The 25,214-nt window shown below is 46.4% G+C and overlaps 2 protein-coding genes across 4 annotated transcripts in view; one reads left to right on the forward strand and one right to left on the reverse strand.

Moving 5' to 3' along the window:
- LOC148144770 (uncharacterized) overlaps window positions 1–25,214 on the reverse strand; it is a 392,813-nt gene that overhangs the window by 24,667 nt on the left and 342,932 nt on the right. The gene's annotated exons all lie outside the window — the stretch shown is intronic.
- Window positions 2,847–25,214, forward strand: part of LOC148144771 (uncharacterized) — a 33,115-nt gene continuing 10,747 nt past the window's right edge. For 2 of the 3 annotated variants that reach the window (XM_087975117.1, XM_087975118.1), the window contains exons 1-2: window positions 2,847–3,290; window positions 12,079–12,183. In XM_087975117.1, the coding sequence (XP_087831243.1) occupies window positions 2,884–3,290; window positions 12,079–12,183 (512 nt within the window). In that variant the 5' untranslated portion in view covers window positions 2,847–2,883. Of the gene's footprint in view, window positions 3,291–12,078; window positions 12,184–15,078; window positions 15,410–25,214 lie in introns of those variants that run through there. The other variant, XM_087975116.1, reaches the window with a different exon arrangement.

The following is a 25,214-nucleotide window of genomic DNA, read 5'->3' on the forward strand; positions in this document are numbered from 1 at the left end:
CTACCTTAGCAGGTAGGGCATTCCGCTCCCTTACCACTCTGTGTAAAGAACTTGTCTCTGACATCTGTCTTAAAGCTATCATCCCTCAATTTGTAGTTATGCCCCCTTGTACACGCTGACGTGATCATCCTAGGAAAACGTCTTTCTCTGTCTACCCGATCTAATCCTCTGATCATCTTGTATGTCTCTATCAAATCCCCCCCTTAGCCGCCTTCTTTCCAATAAGAAAAGGCCCAAGTCTCTCAGCCTTTCGTCATAAGACCTTCCCTCCAGACCAGGCAATATCCTGGTAAATCTCCTCTGCTTTTCCAATGCTTCCACAATAGATGTAAGGCTCACTGGTCTATAATTACCTGGGTCATCTCTGCTGCCCTACTTGAACAAGGGCACAATATTTGCAATCCTCCAGTCCTCTGGTACTAAACCTGTAGACAATGACGACTCAAAGATCAAGGCCAAAGGTTCTGCTATCTCCTCCCTAGCTTCCCAGAGAATCCTCAGATAAATCCCATCCAGCCCAGGGGACTTGTCTACTTTCACTCCTTCTCAAATTGATAACACCTGTGTGGAACTAACCTCGATCCTTTCGAGTCTAATATCTCGTACCTCATTCTTTTCCTGAGTTAACTCCGATAAGAAATGTTCATTTAGCACCTCTCCAAACTCTACAGGGTGCATGCTCAACTTCTCACTTCTGCCTCTGACTGGCCCTATTCCTACCCTAATCATCCTTTTATTCCTCACATATCTATAGAAAGCTTGAGCGTTCTCCTTTATTCTATTTGCTAAAGACTGCTCGTGTCCTCTCTTTGCTCTTCTTAACTCTCTCTTTAAATCCTTCCGAGGTGATTTGTAATTCTCCATCGCCTCATCTGTTCCATCTTGCCTCATCTACACAAACACAAAAGCCTCATGGAACAGCATCATAAGACACAGAACTTATGTCAAAAGATCAGTGTCATGCAACTGATAGAATATATTGAATAAACTTAGATAGTCTTCATCTCTTAGAATGGGTGCGGGCTTTGGTTCATTAATATGTAACAATGTTCTTGAGATGACTTAAGGTTTTTTTTAAAAAAAGACATCTCCGCTCAGACAATGAATTAAAGGTGTGAAATTTGAGTCTGTTGGTATTCCAATCTTGAATCAGACAGGTTCTGTTTCCAAAGTCGGAATTTGTAAAATATTAGATGCATTGACTGCCTGAAGATTGTGTGCTTTTTGAACAAAATTGAATGTATCTGCAAATATAATTCTGCCAATACAATTTCACCCCAAAGAGTAGTGTGTGTGTATCTGAGTTTGTCCATGTGTGTGTGTGCATGCTTGGGAAAGTGAGAGTGTGATGGAGTATGAGCCTGTGAGTGTGATAGAGTGTTGAGGGGTGTGTATATGTGTGTGAGAGAGAGGCTTAATAAAAGCAAGGGGTTGTACAAATAATGGTCGGGCCATGAGTCGTGCTATAGAACAGGCAGACATGGGGGGGGGGGGGGGCGGGGATGGTGTTCAGGTACATAGTTCTTTGGAAGTTGCATCACTGCTCGACAGGGTGGTTAAGGTGGCATTTCGCAACATTGCCTTCATTGTTCACACCATTGAGTATAGGGGTTGGGACATCATGTTGAGGTTGTACAGGGATGTTGGTGAGGCCACTTTCAGAGTACTCAGTACAGTTCTGTTGGCCCTGTAATAGGAAGAATACTATTAGAGAGGGTTTAATAAAGATTTACCAGGATGTTGTTAGGACTGGAGGGTTTGAGTTAGAAGGAGAGGCTGGAACTTTATTCACTGGAGCACAGGAAGTTGGGGGGGTGACCTCATTGAGATTGATAAAATCATGAGGATTGGAGGTAAGGTGAATAACAAAGGGCTCTTGATTAGCGTCGGCGTGCTCAAAGCTAGGGGGCATTTTTTTTAAATGTGAGGAGAGAGATTTAAAAGGAACCGGAGGGGCAACATTTTGAAAGAGGGTGATTTGCATGTGGAATGAACTTGCTGAGGATGTGGTAGATGCAGGTACAGTGACAACATTGAAACAGCATTTGGATGGGTACATGAATAGAAAGGTTTAGAGGGATATGGGCCAAATGCAGGCAAGTGGGACTGGTTTAGTTTGGAATCCTGGTCGGCATGGACGAATTGGACCGAAGTGTCTGTTTCTGTGCTGTATACCTTTACTGAAACCAGTAGAATTCTGAAAGGGGCTTGACAGGATAGATGCAGATAAAATGCTCCTTTGGTGGGGAGGGTCATCGAATTCCGACAATGTGGAAGCAGACCATTCAGCCCATCTATTTCAATCTGGCCCTCTGAACAGTATCCCACCCATACCCAACCACTTACTGCGTATTTCCCTTGGCCAAGCCACCCGAACCTGTACATCCCTGGTCATTATGGATAACTTAGCACAGCCAATTCTCCCTAGCCTACACCCGAATCTAAAACTTAGCTTCTCAAGAATGTAATTTAAATGCAGAGCTTTTCTAAGAAAAATGTCAGTCTGACTCAACATTGGGACACAGACAGAATTCACACCTATTGTCTCTACTTATAAATAGGGCAACGTCTCTTAGAAATGTAGATTCGTATAGATATAACTGCATCACTTTACATATTATGATATCCCTTTGAATGTGCCCACATCCCTTTGAAATGTAATCTCGTCCATTTAAACCTCTTTATTTGCAGAAATACCCGTTAAAATGTCCATGTCCCTTTAAAATGCAGATTGCCCCCTTTAGATATGACGCCGTTCCGTTAGATGTCGGAATATCTGTTTAAATTGAGCCGTGAGCTTTCCCAATGTAGACAGGGCTCCTGGAAACGTGGCAGTGTCCCCCCTGCAGCTGCAGAGCGAGACAGGAGAGTTTGTTTTTGTGAATGAGCAGTTGTAGCGCGAGGTGGCTGTTGCTTGGTGACGGTGAGGCTCCCCCGGCCCCGCCCATCCCCCCGTGCAGACGTCACGCGGGGGCGAAGGCGGTTGGGAGGAGAAGTCGCTCGAGCGGGGAAGCGGCGGGAGGGCGGCCGTTAGGAAAATGGTGCCGTGCGGCCCGGGGCAGACACCCGTCACTGGGCACCGCCGCCTTCCTGGCGCAGCTGCTGTGTCACGGCCACACCGGCCGGCTGTACAGCAGGCAGGAGCCGGTGAGCATTCTGGAGGCGGATGGGGTTAAGGGCCTGCTTGGGAACTCGTCGGCCGCCTGGGTGGTGGAGTTCTACTGGTCGTGGGGCGGCCCCTGTGTCAACTATGGGGCCACCTGGAAGGTACTGGGCCCGGGAGGTGAAAGGTGAGGCAGGTTGTGGGGGGGACGGAGGGGAAGGAATGTGGGGCCTGTCCTGTCATAGTGACATTTTACACTCACTTTCCATCTGCTTTTACTGGCGCTTGTGCTATTTCCCCCTCACTGTTTGTTTAATCCTTGTGCTGTTTCCCCCTCACTGTGTGTTTAATCCTTGTGCTGTTTCCCCCTCACTGTGTGTTTAATCCTTGTGCTGTTTCCCCCTCACTGTGTGTTTAATCCTTGTGCTGTTTCCCCCTCACTGTGTTTAATCCTTGTGCTGTTTCCCCCTCAGTGTGTTTAATCCTTGTGCTGTTTGCCCCTCAGTGTGTTTAATCCTTGTGCTGTTTCCCCCTCACTGTGTGTTTAATCCTTGTGCTGTTTGCCCCTCACTGTGTGTTTAATCCTTGTGCTGTTTGCCCCTCACTGTGTGTTTAATCCTTGTGCTGTTTACCCCTCTGTGTGTTTAATCCTTGTCCTGTTTCCCCCTCACTGTGTGATTAATCCTTGTGCTGTTTCCCCCTCACTGTGTGTTTAATCCTTGTGCTGTTTCCCCCTCACTGTGTGATTAATCCTTGTGCTGTTTCCCCCTCACTGTGTGATTAATCCTTGTGCTGTTTCCCCCTCACTGTGTGATTAATCCTTGTGCTGTTTCCCCCTCACTGTGTGTTTAATCCTTGTGCTGTTTCCCCCTCACTGTGTGTTTAATCCTTGTGCTGTTTCCCCCTCACTGTGTGTTTAATCCTTGTGCTGTTTCCCCCTCACTGTGTGTGTTTAATCCTTGTGCTGTTTCCCCCTCTGTGTGTGTTTAATCCTTGTGCTGTTTCCCCCTCTGTGTGTGTTTAATCCTTGTGCTGTTTGCCCCTCTGTGTGTGTTTAATCCTTGTGCTGTTTGCCCCTCTGTGTGTGTTTAATCCTTGTGCTGTTTGCCCCTCTGTGTGTGTTTAATCCTTGTGCTGTTTGCCCCTCTGTGTGTGTTTAATCCTTGTGCTGTTTGCCCCTCTGTGTGTGTTTAATCCTTGTGCTGTTTGCCCCTCTGTGTGTGTTTAATCCTTGTGCTGTTTGCCCCTCTGTGTGTGTTTAATCCTTGTGCTGTTTGCCCCTCTGTGTGTGTTTAATCCTTGTGCTGTTTGCCCCTCTGTGTGTGTTTAATCCTTGTGCTGTTTGCCCCTCTGTGTGTGTTTAATCCTTGTGCTGTTTGCCCCTCTGTGTGTGTTTAATCCTTGTGCTGTTTGCCCCTCTGTGTGTGTTTAATCCTTGTGCTGTTTGCCCCTCACTGTGTGTTTAATCCTTGTGCTGTTTGCCCTTTGCTGTTACTTGTGCAATTGCTGAGGGTAGTGTGTAAATACTAGTGAAGGAGATTATGCACCAGCATGTATATGTTCCTCAGGCATTGAAGGGGCAGGATCTGTTGAGAATGCAAGTGTGTGGTGTACTAAACCTTGTTAATATGGGTATAGTTATGATTTGGAGATGCCAGTGTTGGACAGGGATGTACAAAGTTAAAAATCACACAACACCAGGTTATAGTCCAACAGGTTTAATCAGCTGATGAAGTAGCATCGCTCCGAAAGCTAGTGTGCTTCCAATTAAACCTGTTGGACTATAACCTGGTGTTGTGTGATTTTTAACTGGGTATAGTTTGTTACTTGGAAAATATACTTTTTATTATTTAGAGTCATAGAGATGTACAGCACGGAAACAGACCCATTTGGTCCAACCTGTCCATGCCAGCCAAATATCCTAAATTAATCTAGTCACATTTGTCAGCACTTGGCTCATATCCCTCAAACCTTTCCTATTCAAAGACCCATCCAGATGCCTTTTAAATGCTGTAATTATACCGGCTTCCACTACTTCCTCTGGCAGTTCATTCCATACATGCACCACCCTCTGCATGGAAACGTTGCCCCTTAGGTACCTTTTATATCTTTCTGCTCTCGCCCTAAACCTATGCCCTCTAGTTGTGAACTTCACCCCAACACTGAGGAAAAGACATAAAAACATTGAGCAGCCAGACAAATGCAAAAGCAATAAAATATCGAGGCACATAGTGTAAAACAAATTATGGCTCTAATCCTTTTTGTTCTCTGAGGCATATGGACACTTAAAATTTGTCAATAACATCAGCATTGCTACAGAGCATATTGTGTACACTCCTCAGTGTCAACAAGCAGGGCACATGTTTGCCGGTGTCACCAAAACATTGGGCATGTTCCTCGCTGTCGGCAGAAAAGGGGCGAGACCTACTTTTGATGGACAAATAAGGAGCACTGGAGGACCAGAAGGAGAGTTGTCCTCATGCCAATTGGAGCTCCCCTATTGTCTGAATGCGGAAGGTGGACCATGAGCTTCTTAAGGTCCTGCTCCTCCTCTCACACTGAATGAAGATTGAGCTTCACCTCAGACTGCAACTTCCTTCCTCTGTCCAACATCTGTGAGTACAGTACTCTCTTTTCTCACCCCCTTTTCCATTTACGTTTCATTCTGGGGTTCAATTGTTGACTTGGAGCAACTGAAAGGAATGGGAATGAATCCAGCGAGGGGATAGACTCTGGAAAAGTTAGTCTATGCCTGTGTCTCAATTGGCAAATCAGACAAGCAGGAGTCTGGAAGAATGCAGCAAGCCAGGCAGTATCAGGAGGTGGAGAAGTCGACGTTTCGGGTGTAACCCTTGTTCAGGACTAGGGGTGAGTATAGGGAGAGCTGCAGAACAAGGGTATGCTGAGGGCAGGGTGATGAAGTGGGGATAGGTGTAAATAGGTAGAGGGTACGACCTGGTTGGTGAATGTGAGGAAGGAACCTAGTTGGTGGCAAGGAGGTGGAGGGGCAGGGGCTCGGAAGGGAGGTTATTTGAAATTGGAGAACTCACTGTTGAGTCCTTCGGGCTGTGGACTGCTCAGGTGGAAGATGAGATGTTGTTCCTCCAATTTGCACTTTAGTTTGTTGTGGCAATGGATAGGGCCAAAAATGGTCATGTCAGAAAGGGAGTGGGAAGGGGAATGAAAATGGGTGGTGACTGGGAGGTCCGGTCGGCCTCTGCAGACCTTGCTGCGATGCTCGGCGAACTGTTCCCCAAGTTTATGCTCATGCTCCCCGATGTAGAGAAGGCCACAGTTGGCAAATACAATACCCCAACGTAAAGTTACAGCCTTTGCTGTGAAAAAAAGTAGAAAGGTATATTGTTTAAATGGTGATATATTGGGATGTGGAGAAAGTGAGGACTGGAAATGCTGGAGATTAGAGTCAAAAAGTGTGGTGCTGGAAAAGCACAGTAGGTCAAGCAGCATCCGAGCAGTAGGACAGTCAAGGTTTTGGGCGCAAGCCCTTCATCAAGAATGATACGTGGATGTTCAGGGGGCATCAGTGTCCATCTGTGCCAGTTGTCAGACAGGTGCAGCAGGCAATGAGCAAGGCAAGTGGTGTATTAGCAAGAGGAATTAAGTTCAGAAGCGGGGATGTCTTCCTGGAGTTGGGGGATCATTGAATATTCGAGGAGATAGTGAGGTCTGCCGATGCTGGAGATCAGAGCTGAAAATGTGTTGCTGGAACAGCGCAGCAGGTCAGGCAGCATCCAGGGAACAGGAGAATTGACGTTTGATTCCTAAAGAAGGGCTTATGCCTGAAATGTCGATTCTCCTGTTCCCTGGATGCTGTCTGACCTGCTGCGCTGTTCCAGCAACACATTTTCAGGTCATTGAATATATTCAAGGCTGAGTTCATCTGATTTTTATGTGAGAGGGGAAGGCAAGAAAATGGTCTTGAGACAAGTACAGAACCGAGTTACAGAACCATACAACACAGAAACAGACCCTTCAGTCCAACTAGTCCATGCTGACTATGTTCACCAGCTAAACCAGTCCCACCTGCCAGTGTTTTGTCCCATACCCTTCTGAACATTTCCTAATCATGTAATTATCCAAATGTCTTTTAAACCTTGTAACTGTACCTGCACCCACCACTTCCTCTGGATATTCAGTCCACACGTGAACCACACTCTGTATATAAAAAATATTGTGCCCTTCAAGTCTTTTTAAAATCTCTTTCTCCTCTCACATTCAAAATTTGCTCCCTCATCTTGAAACCCCCAGCCTAGGGGAAGGACACCTGTCATTCACCTCATCTCTCCCCTCATGATTTTATAAACCTTGATAAGGTCACATCTCCACCTCCTATGCTCCAGTGAAAAAGTCCCAGCCCATCCACCTAGATGCAGGTAGATCCATATCCAGTCATGATCGGATCAATGCTGGTCCCAATTCTCTCTCACGGTGTCCAGGACAGCAAGAGACCACAAGACATAGGAGCAGAAATTAGACCACCAGGTCTGCTCATTCCATTCAATCATCGCTGATCAGTTTCTCAATCCCATTCTTCCACTTTCAACAAAGTGAAAACGGACGGAGAGAGTGTGGGATGGAGATTTTCCGCTTCTAGGGAATAATAGAGGAAAGAGAGTTCACTATAAATTAGAATTTTTGGGATCGGCTGATGAGCCGAGGAGTGTCAGTTGGAGTTTAATTTAGAGAAGTCTGAGGTTTGCATTTTGGTCAAGCAATCCAGGCAGGACTGATGCAGTTAGGGGAATGTTGCAGAATAAAGAGACCTTGGAGTGCAGGTTCATAGTTCCTTGAAAGTGGAGTTTCAGGTGGATAGAATAGTGAAAAAGGCGTTTGGTTTGCTTTCCTTCATTGCTCAGAGCATTCAGTATAGGAGTTGGGAGGTCATGTAATACACCCTTCCCCCTCAAATGTGTGGTATCTAACTGCTTCATTGTTTCTAGTGAATACAGCCCACACCTCCCGCTACTGCCATAACATGAAAGCACTAGCTTTTGGAGTTCTGTTCTTTTATCAGGTGATTGTGGAGAATAAGATCATGATCACAGAATTTATAGCCAATGGAGTCCAGTGTCATGGAGATGTGATACATAAAACAATTTAGATTAAATCTTCCATCTTTTAGAATGGGGTTCTGTTCTTTGGTATGTTAATCCCAGGACCTGTTTTCAGTAACTTTCTCAAGAACGTAATTTAAATGCAGAGCTTTTCTATCCAAAATGTCAGGCTGACTCGACATTGGGACCCAGACAGAATTCACACCGATTGAAGGTTAGGCTGGGACTTTTTCACTGGAGCACAGGAGGTTGAAAGGTGAAGGTGTCGGGTGCCTCGTTAGCAAGTTTGCAGATGACGCTCAGATTGATGGAATATCAGATAGTGAAGGGGACTGTCAGATGATACAGCAGAATATAGATTGGAGAGTTGGGAAGAGAAATGGAGTTTAATCCAGACAAATGCGAGGTGATGCATTTTGGAAGGTGCAATTCGAGAGCAAACTATACATTAAATGGGAAGGTCCTGGGGGAAATTGATGTACAGAGAGATCTGGGTTTTCAGATCTATTGTTCTCTGAAGATGGCAATGTCTGTCAGTAGAGTGGTTAAGGCAGCATACAACATGCTTTCCATCATCGGACGGAGTATTGAGTACAAGAGCTGGCAGGTCATGTTAAAGTTATATAAGATTTTGGTTCGGCCACATTTGGAATACTGCTGTACAATTCCGGTCGCCAGATTTCCCAAAGGATGTGGATGCTTTGGAGAGGGTGCAGAGGAGGTTCACCAGGATGTTGCCTGTTATGGAGAGCGCTAACTATGAGGAGAGGTTGAGTAGATTAGGATTATTTTCATTGGAAATAAGGAGGTTGAGGAGGGGTCTTGATTGAGGCCTATAAAACCATGAGGCATGTAGACAGGGGTGGATAGGAAGAATTTTTTTTTCCCCCATAGGGGAAGACTTAATTACTAGGAGTCACGAGTTCAAAGTGAGAGGGGAAAGGTTTGAGGGAGATCTACATGGAAAGTTCTTTACGCAGAGGGTGGTGGGTGCCTCATGCAGTGGAGGCAGTAGGGCTGGGATCGATAGCATCATTTAAGATGTATCTAGACAGATACATGAATCGGCAGGGAGCAAAGGGATACAGATCCTTAGAAAATAGGTGGCAGGTTTAGATAGAGAATCTCGATCAGCATAGCCTTGGAGGGCTGAAGGGCCTGTTCCTGTGCTGTAGGGTTCTTTGTTCTCTTGAGAGGTTTCCAAACCATGAGGGGCATAGATAAGGTGAACGGCATGTGTCATTTCAAGATTAGGCCGCAAATTAAGGTGAGAGGAGAAAGATTTTAATAAGAGATGAGGAGCACCTTTTTTGTAAACAGAGTGGTTTGTGTGTGGAATAAATGTCCAGAGGAAATAGTGGATGCTGGTTGTGTAACAACATTTAAAAGACATTTGGATAAGTACATGAATAGGAAAGGTTCAGGGGGATATGGGCCAAACACAGGTAGGTGGGACTAGTTTAGTTTGTGAATATAGTCAGCATGGACTAGTTGGGCTGAAGGGTCTGTTTCTGTGCTGTATGACCCTTTAACTATTCTGTATTGGCCTTAAAATCATTTTACTTGCCTTCCCCCAGAAACATCCACTTCTTTCTTGTTCTAAAATCAGACGAACTCAGCCTTGAATATATTCAATGACCCCCTAACTGCAGAGACTTCTGAACTCATTTCCTCTTGCTAATATACCACTTGCCTTGCTGATTGCTTGCTGCACCCGTCTGACAACTGGCAGTGACTGGTGTGGAAGGATGCTGAGGCCACTTTTTACATCCACACATCATTCCTGAGGAAGGGCTCATGCCTGAAACGTTGATTCTCCTGCTTCTCGGATGCTGTCTGATCTGCTGTGCTTTTCCAGTGCCACACTTTTCAACTGTCATCTCCAGCATCTGCAGTCCTCACTTTCTCCGCATCCCAATATGTCACCATTTAAACAACGTACCTCCTTTCAGCAGTTATTTGTTCGTAACTGAGGCTCTAACTTCACACTGTGGGACTGCATTTGCCATGTGTTTGCCAATTGAGATACAGACCTGGACCAACGTTTCCCGACTCTGTCCCCTCCCTGGATTCACTCACTTTCTTCAGTTGCTGCAGGTCAACAATTGGCTTCTCATTGGTCCATTTGAAGAAGGATTTGCGCCATTTTTGCAGACAGCGAAGAACATGAATGGCTTTTGCTGAACCAGCATGGAAACAGACCCTTCGGTCCAACCCGTCCATGCCGACCAGATATCCCATCCCAATCTAGTCCCACCTGCCAGCATTTGGCCCATATCCCTCCAAACCCTTCCTATTCATGTACCCATCCAAATGCCTCTTAAATGTTACAATTGTACCAGCCTCCACCACTTCCTCTGGCAGCTCATTCCATACACGTACCACTTTCTGTGTGAAAAAGTTTCCCAGTAGGTCTCTTTTATATCTTTCCCCTCTCACCCTAAACCTATACCCTTGACTTCTGGACTCCCCCACCCCAGGGAAAAGACTTTGTCTATCTATCCTATCCATGCCCCTTTGTAGATCTCAGCTTCCGACGCTCCAGGGAAAATAGCCCCAATCTGTTTAGCCTCTCCCTATACCTCAAATCCTCCAACCCTGGCAACATCCTTGTGAATCTTTTCTGAACTCTTTCAAGTTTCACAAAATCTTTCCAATAGGAAGGAGACCAGAATTACACACAATATTGCAATAGTGGCCTAACCAATGTCCTGTACAACCGCCACATGACCTCCCAACTTCTCTACTCAATACTCTGACCAATAAAGGAAAGCATACCAAACACCACCTTTACAGTTCTATCTATCTGCGACGCCAGTTTCAAGGAGATATGAACCTGCACTCTGAGGTGTCTTCGTTCAGCAACACTCCCTAGGACCTTACCATTAAGTATATAAGTCCTGCTAAGATTTGCTTTCCCAAAATGCAGCACTTCACATTTATCTGAATTAAACTCCATCTGCCACTTCTTAGCCCATTGGCCAATCTGGTCAAGATCCTGTTGTAATCTGAGGTAACCCTCTTCACTGTCCACTGCACCTCCAATTTTGGTATCATCTGCAAACTTACTAACTGTACCTCTTATGCTCACATCCAAATCATTAATGTAAATGACAAAATGTAGAGGGCCCAGCACCGATCCTTCTGGCACTCCACTGGTCACAGGCCTCCAGTCTGAAAAACAACCCTCCATCACCACCCTCTGTCTTCTACCTTTCAGCCAGTTCTGTATCCAAATGGCTAGTTCTCCCTGTATTCCATGAGATCTAATCTTGCTAATCAGTCTCCCATGGGGAACCTTGTTGAACGCCTTACTGAAGTCTATATGGATCACATCTACCGCTCTGCCCTCCTCAATCCTCTTTACTTCCTCAAAAAACTCAAAATTTGAGACATGATTTCCCACACAAAAAGCCATGTTGACTATCCCTAATCAGACCTTGCCTTTCCAAACACATGTACCACCTGTCCCTCAGGACTCCCTTCAACAAGGTGCCCGCCACCGATGTCAGGCTCACTGGTCTATAGTTCCCTAGCTTGTCCTTACCACCCTTCTTAAACAGTGGCACCACGTTAGCCAACCTCCAGTCTTCCGGCACCTCACCTGACATGCGCAATATGCTCTATGGAGATGCTGTTCCTGATGGATTTAAAGTGTCCAAATGCCACAATTTCTTCCCCTGTCACTCGACATAACCACGCACGCTGCTCGCTGTGTTTGATGTTCATCTTCCCTATAACCCTCATGATTTTATAAATCTCAAATGAGGTCACCCCTCAACCTCCTGTGCTCCAGTGAAGAGTGTCTCAGCCTCTCCTTACAACTCAAACCCTCCAGTCCTGGCAACATCCTGGTAAATCTTTACTGAACCCTTTCTAATAGAATTCTTCCTATTACAGGGCCACCAGAAGCGTTCTCAGTACTCTACAAGTGGCTTCACCAACATCCTGTACAACTTCAACATTATGTCCCAGCTCCTTTATTCAATGGTGTGAACAATTAAGGTAAGTGTGCTGAATGCCTTCTGAAGCTTCCTTCCAACCAGTGATGCAACTTTCAAAGAAGTATATATCTGAACCCCCCCCCCCCCGCCCCCCCCACCATATCCCTCTGTACAAGCCCTGCCCTTCCTTATTTTGGCAAAATGCAACGCCTCACCTTTTATCTATACACCTGTTCTCTCTCAGACATACACACATACACGCCCCCCCCCCAAAACACACACACCCTTTCACAGGCTTCTCCTCCATCACACTCACTTTACCAAGCATGTGCACACATACTCTCTTACACGCACTCTCATGCTGCACACATACATATAACAATGTGGTGCATTTGCAGAATTATATTTGCAGATATATTCAATTTTGCACAAAACGCACAATATGCAGGTAGTCAATCCATGTAATATTTTATAAATTCCTAGTTTGGAAATAGAACCAGTCCAATTTAAGATTGGGATACTCTCACACCTTTCATGCATTGTCTGGACTGAGATGTCACCTGTTTTTTAAAAAGACCTTAAGTGATCTTGAGAATATGACTTTATAGTAGTACTGCGATGTACACATTAATGAACTAAAACCTGCAACCCATTCTAAAAGATGAAAGATTTAACAGCAATCTACGTTTGTCAATATATCATCAGTTGCATGACATTGATCTTTTGCTCTTAACTCTGTGTCTTATGATCCTGCTCCACAGTTACCCGATGAAGGAGCAGTACTCCGAAAGCTGGTGCTTCCGAATAAACCTGTTGGACTATAACCTGGTGTTGTGATTTTTAAACCGTGTCCAACCTAGTCCAACAGCAGCACCTCCACCTCGTTTCTAGTGAACCGAGCCCATACTTCCCAGTGCTGCCAGTAAACTGCCGATGAAACGATGCACTCCTGAAAAATTTATAGTATCTAACGAAACCAGCTACTCATTCTCTGCTCCATCTAATACACAACATTGGAAACTTAGTGCAGAAGGCTGCAAGAAATGAGCAGCTTTAAAACAAAAACCGCTTGGAGCTTTCGATGAGAGCCTGAGCCCAGCAGTACGTTCTGGTTACCTTTTATTTTGTGTCCCAACATGGTTACAGCTTCAGATCCCCCTCCCCCCCCTCCCCAGCAAAAAGGGCAGAGAAAGAGTAGCTGTTTTTTAGACAACTCCACAACAGGGGAGAGGAGCAAAGGGCGGGGCAAGGCCAACAGCAGGCCCCCACACTAAGCCTGCATTGCCTTGCACAGTTTACAAAAATCCCTTCCCCTTCCGAGACTCCCCACAGTGTGGGAGCATGCCAACTGGCCCAAAGACTACACACCGATCCTCCGAAAGGTAACCCACCCACACAATGCCCCTATTGCTCAACATTTACCCCTGACTAATGCACCTAACCTGCACATCCCTGGGCACTATCTGAACCTGGACAAAGTTAAAAATCTCTCAACACCAGGCTAAGTCCGACAGTTTATTTGGAACACGAGCTTCGGAGCACTGCTTCTTCATCAGGTGATTGTGGACAATAAGATCATATGGCACAGAATTGATAGGAAAACATTACAGTGCCCTGCCACTGAACTGATATATTGAACAAACCTGGATTGTTAAGTCTTTCATATTTTAGAATAGGTTGCAGCAATCATTAATTAGATTACTTACAATGTGGAAACAGGCCCTTTGGTCCAACAAGTCCACACCGCCCCGCCGAAGCGCAACCCACCCATACCCCCTACATTTACCCTTTACCTAACACTACGGGCAATTTAGCATGGCCAATTCACCTGACCTGCACATCTTTGGACTGTGGGAGGAAACCAGAGCACCCGGAGGAAACCCACGCAGACACGGGGAGAACGTGCAAACTCCACACAGTCAGTCGCCTGAGGCGGGAATTGAACCCAGGTCTCTGGAGCTGTGAGGCAGCAGTGCTAACCACTATGCCACCGTGCCGCCCGCTAAACAAAAACAAACATTGCATAGGGCTTTCTGATAGGAAGGAAACCAGAATTGCATGCAATATTCCAACTGTACAGCTGTAACATGACCTCCCAACTCCTGTACTCAATACTCTGACCAATAAAGGAAAGCATACCAAATGCCATCTGCACTATCCTATTGACCTGCGACTCCACTTTCATAGAGCTGTGAACCTGCACTCCAAGGTCTTTTTGTTCAGCAACACTCCCTCGGACCTTACCATTAAGTGTACAAGTCCTTCTAAGATTTGCTTTCCCAAAATGCAGCACCTCACATTTACCTAAATTAGATTCCACTTGCCACTTCTCAGCCCATTGGCCCATCTGATCAAGATCCCATTGTAATCTGAGGTAACCTCCTTTGTTGTCCACTACACCTCCAATTTTGGTGTCATCAGCAAACTTACTTACTACACCACTTATGCTCACATCCAAAAGGTAGTGGGCCCATTATCTATTTTCAAAGTGGAATTTACAATATATTACATGTATTGACTGCCTGCAGATTGTGCAGTCTTTGAGCAAAGTAGAATGTATTTGCAAACATCATGCTACAAAGACAAACTCCCACCATGGATGATCTATCATGTGTGCATGAGATAGAGGAAAAAGTCTATGTCCGTGCTGTATATCTCTGTCTATTTGATAGCAGATGCTTTATTCCTGTTGGTGTAAATGTTGTTGTAATTCATAGCTGGGTACTAATAGATGTAAGGGTGACAGAATTCCTCAAGTAGGGCACTGTAAGATTCCTGAGAGACCCCTATTCCTGGTTTATTTCCTCATGAACAAACATTAAGCACGTGCGCCTATTTATGATTTTTGTTTCACTTTTCTTGTTTGATTCCCTGCTATGACTGCACCTTGTATCAGGATGGTTGACAGGCTGGGAGATTGTGGGTTGGGTCTTGATTGAATATTTTATCGTTCCAGAAGTTATAAAAGGCGGGGTCAAAGCTTTAACAGAAATCCAGCAGAGCTGAGAACAGACCGACATCTTAGTCTGTGGGAACAGGAGGATCAACACAGGACAGAGAAATCAGGGCCTCAAACCCGAGCTGACACCAGACCACCGTGTGATCAGTGCTTTGATTAGCAGCATCCTTTTACATCAGTCAATGCCAGTTGTCAGACAGGTGCAGCAAGGCAAGTGGTATATTGGCAAGCTGAACTGAGATTAGAAGTGGGGATGTCTTCCTGCAGTTAGGGGGTCATTGAATATATTCAAGGCTGAGTTCATCTGATTTTTGAACAATAAAGTGTGGATTTCTTTGTGCGCAGGAGGTGTTTTTTTTTTATTTTGAATGGTTTATGTGTTGGATGCAGGTACAGTATCCACGTTGAAGGTGGAAGGCAAGAAAATGGTTTTAAGACCACGACAGAACAGTTACGTTAGACAGCACAGTAACGGACCCTTCAGTCCAACTATTCCATGCTGCCTACGTTCTCAAACTAAACTGGTGCCACTTGCCAGTGTTTGGCCCATATCCCTCCGCACCGTGCCTCTTCATATACTTATCCAAATGTCTTTTAAACGTTGCATCTGAATGTGCATCCACCACTTCCTCTTTACATTCACTCCACACATGAAACACTCTGTTTAGAAACAAACTTTTCCTGATTCTGTCCGCTCCGTGAATTCATTCCCTTTCCTTTCGGTTGCTGCAAGTCGTAAATTGAAGCCCAGAATGAAAAACATGGAAAAGGAGTTGTGAAGAGAGTACCATACACTCAGATGGTTGACAGAATAAGGAGGTTACAGTCTGGAGCAAACTCAGTCTTCAGTCAGAGAGAGCAGCAGCAGCTTCCGAAGCTCATGTTCCAACGTCTGCATTCAGACAATAGGAAGGCTCTGATTGGCAAGAGGACCAGTCACCTTCCGGTCCTCCAGGGCTCCTGACTGGCCTCTTTCACTACCCTGTGTCCCAATGATGCAACTTTCAAAGAACTATGTACCTGATTTGGAGATGCCGCTGTTGGACTGGGGTGTGCGAAGTTAAATTTCACAATACCAGGTGATACTCTAACAGGCTCATTTGTAAGCACTAGCATTTGGAGCACTGCTCTTTCATCAGGTGGTTGTGTCTTATGATTCTGTTCCACAAACACCCAATGAAGAAGCTCGTGCTTCCAAATAAGCCAGTTGGACGATAACCTGGTGTTGAGTTTTAACTTTATCCACCCCAGTCCAACACCGGCACCTCCACATCATGTCTAGTGAACCAAGCACACACTTCTCCGTGCTGCCAGGAAACTACAATGCTGATGACATTGCACCCCTGAAAATTTTACAATTTCTAACAATGCTGGCTACTCATTCACTGCTGCAACCGATACACAACATTGGAAACATAGTACAGGAGACTGTCAGAAATGAGCACAGCAGGTCAGGCAGCATCTGAGGAGCAGGAACATCAACGTTTCTGGCAAAAACCTGAGGAAGGGCTTTTGCCCGAAATGTCAATTTCCCTGGTCCTCGCATGCTGCCTGACCTGCAGTGCTTTGCCAGCACCACTCTAATCTTGACTCTGATCTCCAGCATCAGCAGTTCTCATTTTCACATGTAAAATGAGCAGTTTTAAAACAAAAACCTGTTGCAGTTTAAAGCTCTCAGTGAGAGTCTGAGCTCAGTGTGAAGTTCAGGTAATCTTTATTGTGACCCAACTTTGTTACAGCTTCAGAATCTCCCAGCAGAAAGGTGTAGAAAAAGTAGCAATTTTTAAAAAATCGCTCAAGGTCAAAGTGCAACCCCTCACTTTCTTCATTATTGGTCACCACTGAGTTGTCCCTTTGTAACTGCATCCTTGGTACAGCCTTAACCTGGAGGAAGTATTGCCTCACTCAGCAATTTCAACCTGTATTCCAATCAAGTTGGATGAGCAGCGTAGAGTCCACCAGACTGTTGTGGGGCTGGAGTCACGTGTCGGCCAGACCGGGTAAAGGATGCAGCTGGGACGACTGCTCTAATAACTGCTCAAGTCTTCCCTAAAAAAGAACTGAGTGAATCAGATGGGGGTTTTCTTCCACCCCCACCCCACCGACAATGGTTTCACCATTAGATTCTGAACTCCAGATTTCTGACCAAATTCGAATTCCACCATCTGTCGCGGTGGGAATCGAACTCGGGAGCCACTGGAACTGGGTTGATAGTCCAGTTAATAAAGGCACTCAGCCGTCATTCTTTCAATCCCCTGCAATGCCACATGATCCCGCTGGTGGCTCCGCAGGTGGGAGGAGCAGTTGAAGGCCTCTCCCCTGCGTGGACTCACGGTGCCTCAGCAGGGCAGAGGCCTGGAAAAAGGCCTACCCCCACACTGTGTAGGGGAACGGCCTCTTCCCCCTTGTGGACCCACTGGTGGATCAGCAAGAAGGAAGCCTGGGTAAAGGCCTACCCGCACTCTGGGCAGCTGAAGGGCCTCTTCCCCTGTGTGGACCCGTTGGTGCCTCAACAGGTTGGAGGATTCACGGAATGTCTTTCTGCACTCGGGGCAGCTGAAGGGCCTCTCCCCTGTGTGGACCCACCGGTGCCTCAGCAGGGCAGAGGCCTGGGTAAAGGCCTTCCCGCACTCAGGGCAGCTGATTCCCTGCTGTGACTACACTGTGCCTGGATTGTTGACTGGCTGGGAGATTGTGGATTGAGGCTTGATTGACTGAATGTTTGTTTAACCCAGAAGGTGTAGAAGGGGGGGGTTCAAAGCTTCAACAGACATCCAGCAGAGCTGAGAACAGACAGACATCCACATGCCTTTTAAATGTTGTAATTGTGCCAGCCTCTACCACTTCCTCTGGCAGTTCGTTCCATACATGCACCACCCTCTGAAGTGGTTGCCCCTCCAATCTCTTAAATCATTCCACTCTCACTTCAAACATATGCCTTCTAGTTTTGGACTGCCATACCCTGGGGAAAAGACCTTAGGGTTTCCCCTCTATCCATGGCCCTTACAAAGGTCTATAAGTTTACCCCTCAGCCTCCGGTGCTCCATGGAAAATGCCCCTGGCCTATTCTTTTCTGACCCCTTTCAAAGTTTCATAACATCTTTCCTACAGCAGGGAGACCAGAACTAACTGCAGTATTCCAAAAGTGGCTTAACCAACATCCTGGACAGCCACAACATGACCTCCCAACTCATCTACTCAATGCTCTGACCAACAAAGGCTATCCTGTCTACCTGAGAACTATGGAACCTGCACTCCAAGGACTCTTTGTTCTGCAACATTCCCCTTAACTGTGTCAGTCCTGCCTGGATTGCTTGACCAAAATGCAACAACTCACATTTCTCCAAATTAAATTCCATTTACCACTCTTTGGCCCATCCGATCAATTCTAATTTATAGCGAACTCACTTTTCTCTCTCATTCCCTAGAAGCTGAAAATCTCCATCCCACACACACTCCCTCCATTCTCACTTTGCTGACCCTAATCCCTGCTGTACCTCATCCTGAAGGGTCTGGTTCATGCTGATTAACAGGCCCGCACTCGGGGGCGGGGGGGGGGGGGTGTCTAATTGAAACATACATAATCTTCAAAGCCTGGACAGTGTGGACATTGCGAAGATGTTTCCATTGGTAGGACAGACTCGGGCCAGAGGGTACAGCCTTAGAGTAAATGGAAGACCTTTTAGAACGGAGAAACTTCTTCAGCCAGAGAGCGGTGAATCTGTGGAATCTATTTCCACAGAAGGCTGTGCAGGCCAGGTCACTGAGGATATTTAAAACTGAGACAGATAGGTTCTTGAGTATCAAGGGGATCAAAGGTTACGGGGAGAATGGGGTAGGTGGGACTAGTTTAGTTTGTGAACACAGTCAACATGGTCTAGTTGGATTGAAGGGTCTGTTTGTGCTCTCTGGCTCTGTAACTGTTCTAAACTGGTCTTGAAACCATTTTCATGCCTTCCTCTTGTTCAAAAATCCAATTAAGATCATGGCTAATCTATTCACCATCTGAGATCCTCCTCCCTGCATTGTCCCAACTACCCTTAATTCCCCTGCCATTGCAAAAACCCATCCAATTGTGTCTTGAATATACTTAATGAAGCTGCCTCTACTGCTTCCTGGGGCAGAGAATTCCATAGATACACTACACTCCAGGAAAAGCAGTTCCTCCTCATCTCTGTCCTAAATTTACTCCTCCTAATCTTGAGCCTGGTTTCATTCACCAGCAGAAATGACTCAATAAGTAGAGTTTCATCCTCACAGTGCAATGAATTCCCACTTTGCACCAAAACCTCGGATTTACTCACTCACTCAGTTGCTGTCTCACAAATGCAAGATTTCATTGTACCTTCTACTCCCATTAAGGGCAAAACATCTTTGAAAAGTCCTCAGAAACACTTCTGCTCTCACCGAAGATGATTAGAGTCATACAGCACAGAAACAGACCCTTTGTCCATCCACATTAAGGGCAAAGCATCTTTGAAAGCTGCTCTGAAACTCCAGCCTTCACAATCACACTTCTGCTCTCACTGAAGATGATTAGAGTTATATAGAACCGAATCAGACCCTTTGTCCATCCACACATCATTCCTGATGAAGTGCTTGGGACCAAAATGTCGACTCTCCTGGTCCTCAGATGCTGCCTGACTTACCACCTTTTTCAGCACCACACTTTGACTCTCATCTCCAACATCTGCGGTTCTCACTTTCTCCACATCCCAAAGTATCACCATTTAAACAATACATCTCCTTCCTGCTTTTTTGTTTCATAGCAAAGACTATAACTTCACATTGAGATACTGCATTTGCCACGTGTTTGTAAATTGTGGTCTTCTCTACTTCGGGGAGACTGAGCATAAACTTGGGGAACGGATTGGCGAGCATCACAGCTGGGTCCGCAGGGGCTGACCAGACCTCCCAGTCACCATCGATTTTAATTCCCCTTCCCACTCCCTTTCTGACAAGAACATCATAGGCTTCCTCTATTGCCACAACGAACCAAACCGCAAATTAGGGAACAACACCCCATCTTCCGCCCGGGCAGGCTACAGCCTGCAGGACCCAACATCGAGTACTCCAATTTCAAATAACCTCCCTTTCCATCACCCGACTCCCTTCTCAGCCCCATGCCCCTCACTACCACTCCTTCCTGCCACCAACCTGATTTCTTCCACCCAATGATTAATCTGACCGATTCTTCACCTATCCCCACTTTAGCCCCCGACCCCGGCACCCATCCCCAGTCCTGACGAAGGGTTACACCCGAAATATCGACTTCTACACCTTGTGATGCTGCCTGATTTGTTGTGCCCTTCCAGCCTCCTGTCTGTCTGTTTTGCCAATTGAGACACAGACCTCGATCACTTTTCCATAGTCCGTCCCCTCCCTGGGTTCAATCCCTTTCCTTTCAGTTGCTGTAAGTCAGCAATTGAACTCCGGAAAGAAATAGAAATGGCAAAGGGGACGAGAAAAGAGAGTGCTGTACTCACAGATCTTAGACAGAGGAAAGAATTTGCAGTCTGGGTGAAGCTCAATGTTGATTCAGGAAGAGGAGCAGGAGTAGCAGCTTCAGAAATTCATGGTCCAACTTCCACATTCAGACAATGGGGTGGCTCTGATTGGCAGGAGGACCAGTTTTGTTTTGGTCCTCCACGGTTCCCTATTGGACCATCAAAGGAAGGTCGCGCGCCATTTTTTGCGGAAAGCGATGAGCATGCCCAGTGTTTAGCTGACACCGATGGGCATGTGCACTGCGTTACTGACACCGGGAAACATGCGCAGTATGCTCACTAGGGATGCTGGTGTTCCTGTCAGATTTTAAGAGTCCAAATGCCAATACGACAAAAAAGGGGTCGAGCTACAATTTGTTTTTCCCTGTGATTCGGCATTGTATTGTTTTTGCATTCTGTCTGGCTGCTCAACTTTTGTATGTCTTTTCCCCACGTTGCGCGAGTCCAGAACTGGAGGGCATGGGTTTAGGGTGAGAGGGGAAAGATTTCTGAGGGGCAACCTTTTTGCACAGAACACTGGTGGGGGTCAGCCAGAGGAAGTGGTGGAGGCCAGTACAATGATAATATTTAAAATGCATCTGGATGGGGATATGAATAGGACAGATTCAGAGGGATAAGGGGCCAAATGCTGGCAAATGGGTCACTAGATTAATTTAGGATATCTGGTCGGCATAGACCGAAGGGTATGTTTCTGTGCTCTGTGACGCTATTTCTAGATAGTTGGAACCAACTTCACAAGACTAGGACTAGGCCATTCACCCCTTACAGTCAAGATCAGAGTGGTGTTGGAAATCACAGCAGGTCAGGCAGCATCCAAGGAGCAGGAAAATCGATGTTTCAGGCAAAAGCCTCGAATGCTGCTTGACCGGCTGTGCTTTTCCAGCACCACTCTAATCTTGACTCTAATCTCCTGCATCTGCAGTGCTCATTTTCGCCCATTCACCCCTTCCAGCCTGTCCGAGCGGTGGCCTGACTGCGTTTATTTCAGTGAAAGAATCAGACAGATTTCAGCAGCTCTTTTAAAAAACTTGAACACGCTTTCTGGCTTTAACGATGTTTCTGAAGATATCATTTTAGGTTTAGGGTGTAGGTTTGATATCCAGGCGTTTCATCACCTGGCTAGGTAACATCTTCAGTGGCGACGCCAAGTGAAGCAAAGCTGTTGTCTCCTGCTTTCTATTTATTTCTTTCTCCTGGATGGGGTTCCTGGGGTTTGTGGTGATGTCATTTCCTGTTCGTTTTCTGAGAGGCTGATAGATGGTATCTCAGTCTATGTGTTTGTTTATGGCGTTGAGGTTGGAGTGCCAGGCCTCTAGGAATTCTCTGGCAAGTCTTTGCTTAGCCTGACCCAGGATAGATGTGTTGTCCCAGTCGAAATGATGTTTTTTTTCATCCATGTGTAGGGCTACGAGGCCTGGCACTCCAAGCACAACACCATAAACAAACACATAGATCTACATGCCATCTATCAACCCCTCAGAAAACGAACAGGAAATGACATCACCACATACCCCAGGAACCCCATCCAGGTGAAAGATATAAATAGAAAGCAGGAGACACAGCTTCGCTTCACTTGGAGGTCGCCACTGATGATGTTACCTAGCCAGGTGATGAAACATCTGGATATCAAACCTACAGCCCAGCGAGCAAACCTACACCCTAAACCTCAACCTGAGCTACAAACCTTGCAAAAATCATTTTAGGTATTCTCAATTTTGAAGATCAGCCATTTATCACCCCTCCCAACTCCCAGGTAGAGTCATTACTATCCATTATCTCTCTCTCTCTCTCTCTCTCTCTCTCTCTCTCTCTCTGTTCTTTGAAGGGCTTGATACAGCGGTCAAAGATGGTTCGAGGCTTGAGAAAGGTCGGGTGTGGTGGGGGCTGGGGAGAATAGAGACCAAAAGGATGGGGGACAGAGAGAGAGAGAAAATGGCGGTCAGAGGGTGGGGGTAGAGAGAGAGAATGAGTGGGGTTGATAGAGAGATTGAGTGGGGAAGAGAGAGTGGGCGTGGCAGAGAGGTGGGGAAGGGCAGGGTGTTACTAGGCACACAGATACACAAGATGGCTACTGAGCCATCAGTTGGCCAACTTGACACACAAGATGGCCGCTGGATCACAATATGGAGAGAAACAGCAGAGCAGATACAGACACTGCCTGGGGCCACCAGAATGCCAGCACAATTGACTCACAACCCAGGTGATTAGTTTAAGGTGGGTGGGGGAGAGAATACACATGAGTAATGAACACTGCCCGCTGAAGTGTCTGGGTCCAGCCAACACCTCTTATAGAAGTGTCAGCGGAGCAGGTAAGGGCTGTTTGGCAGGGGCTGCTTGAAGGCTCGGTGACGTTTGTTTAACGGTTTAAATTTGAAAGTTTTTTTTTAAAAAGCGCGAAGCGGATCTGGAAGTTGGTGTAGCGTAAGCTTACCTGGGTAGGTTTCTTTCCCTATAAAAGCACGCAGGAGAGGAACCCGAGGCACTGCAGAGGTGCCTAACCTAATAATAAGAAACGTTGTGGTAAGTAGGTAAGTGCTGCATTTTGCTTGTTCTATTCTTGGACCTAGTTTGTTTTTAAAAGGTTACTTTTAGAGGGATGTCAGTGAAGGCAGTGCAATGTTCCTCTTGCAACATGTTTGAGGTGAGGGATGCCATGGTCATCCCTGCTGATTACTCTTGCAGGAAGTGCACCCATCTCCAGCTCCTCCAAGACCATGTTAGGGAACTGGAGCTGGAGTTGGATGAACTTAGGATCATTCGGGAGGCAGAGGGGGTCATAGATCGGAGCTTTAGGGAAGTAGTAACTCCAAAGATTGCAAACAGATGGATGACAGTGGGGGGGACTGGGAAGAAGCAGCCAGTGCAGGGACCCCTGCGGCCGTTACCCTCAAGAACAAGTATACCATTTTGGATACTTGTGGGGGGGACGACTTACCAGGGGTAAGCAATGGGGTTCAGGCCTCTGGCATGGAGCCTGTCCCCGTTGCTCAGAAGGAAAGGGTGAAGAAGAGCAGAGCAATAGTTCGGGGCACAGATAGGCGGTTCTGTGGGGGCGAGAGAGACTCACGTTTGGTATGTTGCCTCCCAGGTGCAAGGGTACGTGACGTCTCTGATCGTGTTTTCCGGATCCTTAAGGGGGAGGGGGAGCAGCCTGAAGTCGTGGTCCACATTGGCACAAACGACATAGGTAGGAAGAGGGTTGAGGATGTTAGGCAGGCTTTCAGGGAGCTAGGTTGGAAGCTCAGAGTTAGAACAAACAGAGTTGTTGTCTCTGGTTTGTTACCCGTGCCACGTGATAGAGAGTCGAGGAATAAGGAGAGAGAACAGTTAAATGCGTGGCTACAGGGATGGTGCAGGAGGGAGGGATTCCGGTATCTGGATAACTGGGGTTCTTTCTGGGGAAGGTGGGACCTCTATAAACAGGATGGTCTACACCTGAACCTGAGGGGCACCAGTATCCTTGGGGGAAAGTTTGCTAGTGCTCTTCAGGGGGGTTTAAACTAATTCTACAGGGGCATGGGAACCTAGACTGTAGCTTTAGGGTGCAGGACCTGGAGTGTAGGGAGGTTAGGAACATGGCATCAATCTCAAAGGAGGGTGCCTGTAAACAGGAAAGTGGCTTGAAGTGTGTCTCCTTCAATGCAAGAAGTATATGAAATAAAGTAGGTGAACTTGCAGCATGGATTGGTATCTGGGATTTTGATGTTGTGGCTATTAGGGAGACATGGGTAGAACAGGGACAGGATTGGCTGTTGCAGGTTCCAGGGTTTAAATGTTTTAGTAGGGTCAGATGTGGGGGTAAAAGAGGGGGAGGTGTGGCATTGCTTGTCAAAGATAGTATTACAGCGGTGGAAAGGACGATGGATGAAGACTCGCCATCTGAGGTAGTTTGGGCTGAGGTTAGGAATAGGAAAGGTGAGGTCACCCTGTTAGGAGTTTTCTACAGGCCTCCTAATAGTCCTAGAGACGTAGAAGAAAGGATTGATTCAGGAGAAGAGTGAAAGTAATAGGGTGATTGTTATGGGGGACTTTAACTTTCCAGATATTGACTGGGAAAGCTATAGCTCGAGTTCGTTAGATGGGTCGGTGTTTGTCCAATGTGTGCAGGAGGGTTTCCTGACACAATATGTAGACAGGCCAACAAGAGGTGAGGCCATACTGGATTTGGTTCTGGGTAACGAACCAGGCCAGGTGTTAGAATTGGAGGTAGGTGAGCACTTTGGGGACAGTGACCACAATTCGGTGACTTTTACTCTAGTGATGGAGAGGGATAAGTATGCACTGCAGGGCAAGAGTTATAGCTGAGGGCAGAGAAATTATGATATGGTGAGGCACGACTTAGGATGCGTGGCTTGGAAAAGTAGGCTTCAAGGGAAGGGCGCAATTGATATGTGGAGCTTGTTCAAGGAGCAACTATTGAGTGTTCTTGATAAGTATGTACCTGTCAGGCAGAGAGGAAAGGGTCGTGTGAGGGAACCGTGGTTTAATAAGGAATTGGAATCCCTTGTTAAAGGGAAGAGGGCGGCCTATGTAAAGATGAGGTGTGAAGGTTCAATTGGGGCGATTGATAGTTATAAGGTAGCCAGGAAGGATCTGAAGAGAGAGCTAAAAGCAGCAAGGAGGGGA

This window comes from Chiloscyllium plagiosum, unplaced genomic scaffold (assembly GCF_037043375.1).
Source record: "Chiloscyllium plagiosum isolate Xiang-an unplaced genomic scaffold, Cpla_swu_hap1 HiC_scaffold_27, whole genome shotgun sequence".
Classification (NCBI taxonomy): Eukaryota; Metazoa; Chordata; class Chondrichthyes; order Orectolobiformes; family Hemiscylliidae; genus Chiloscyllium; species Chiloscyllium plagiosum.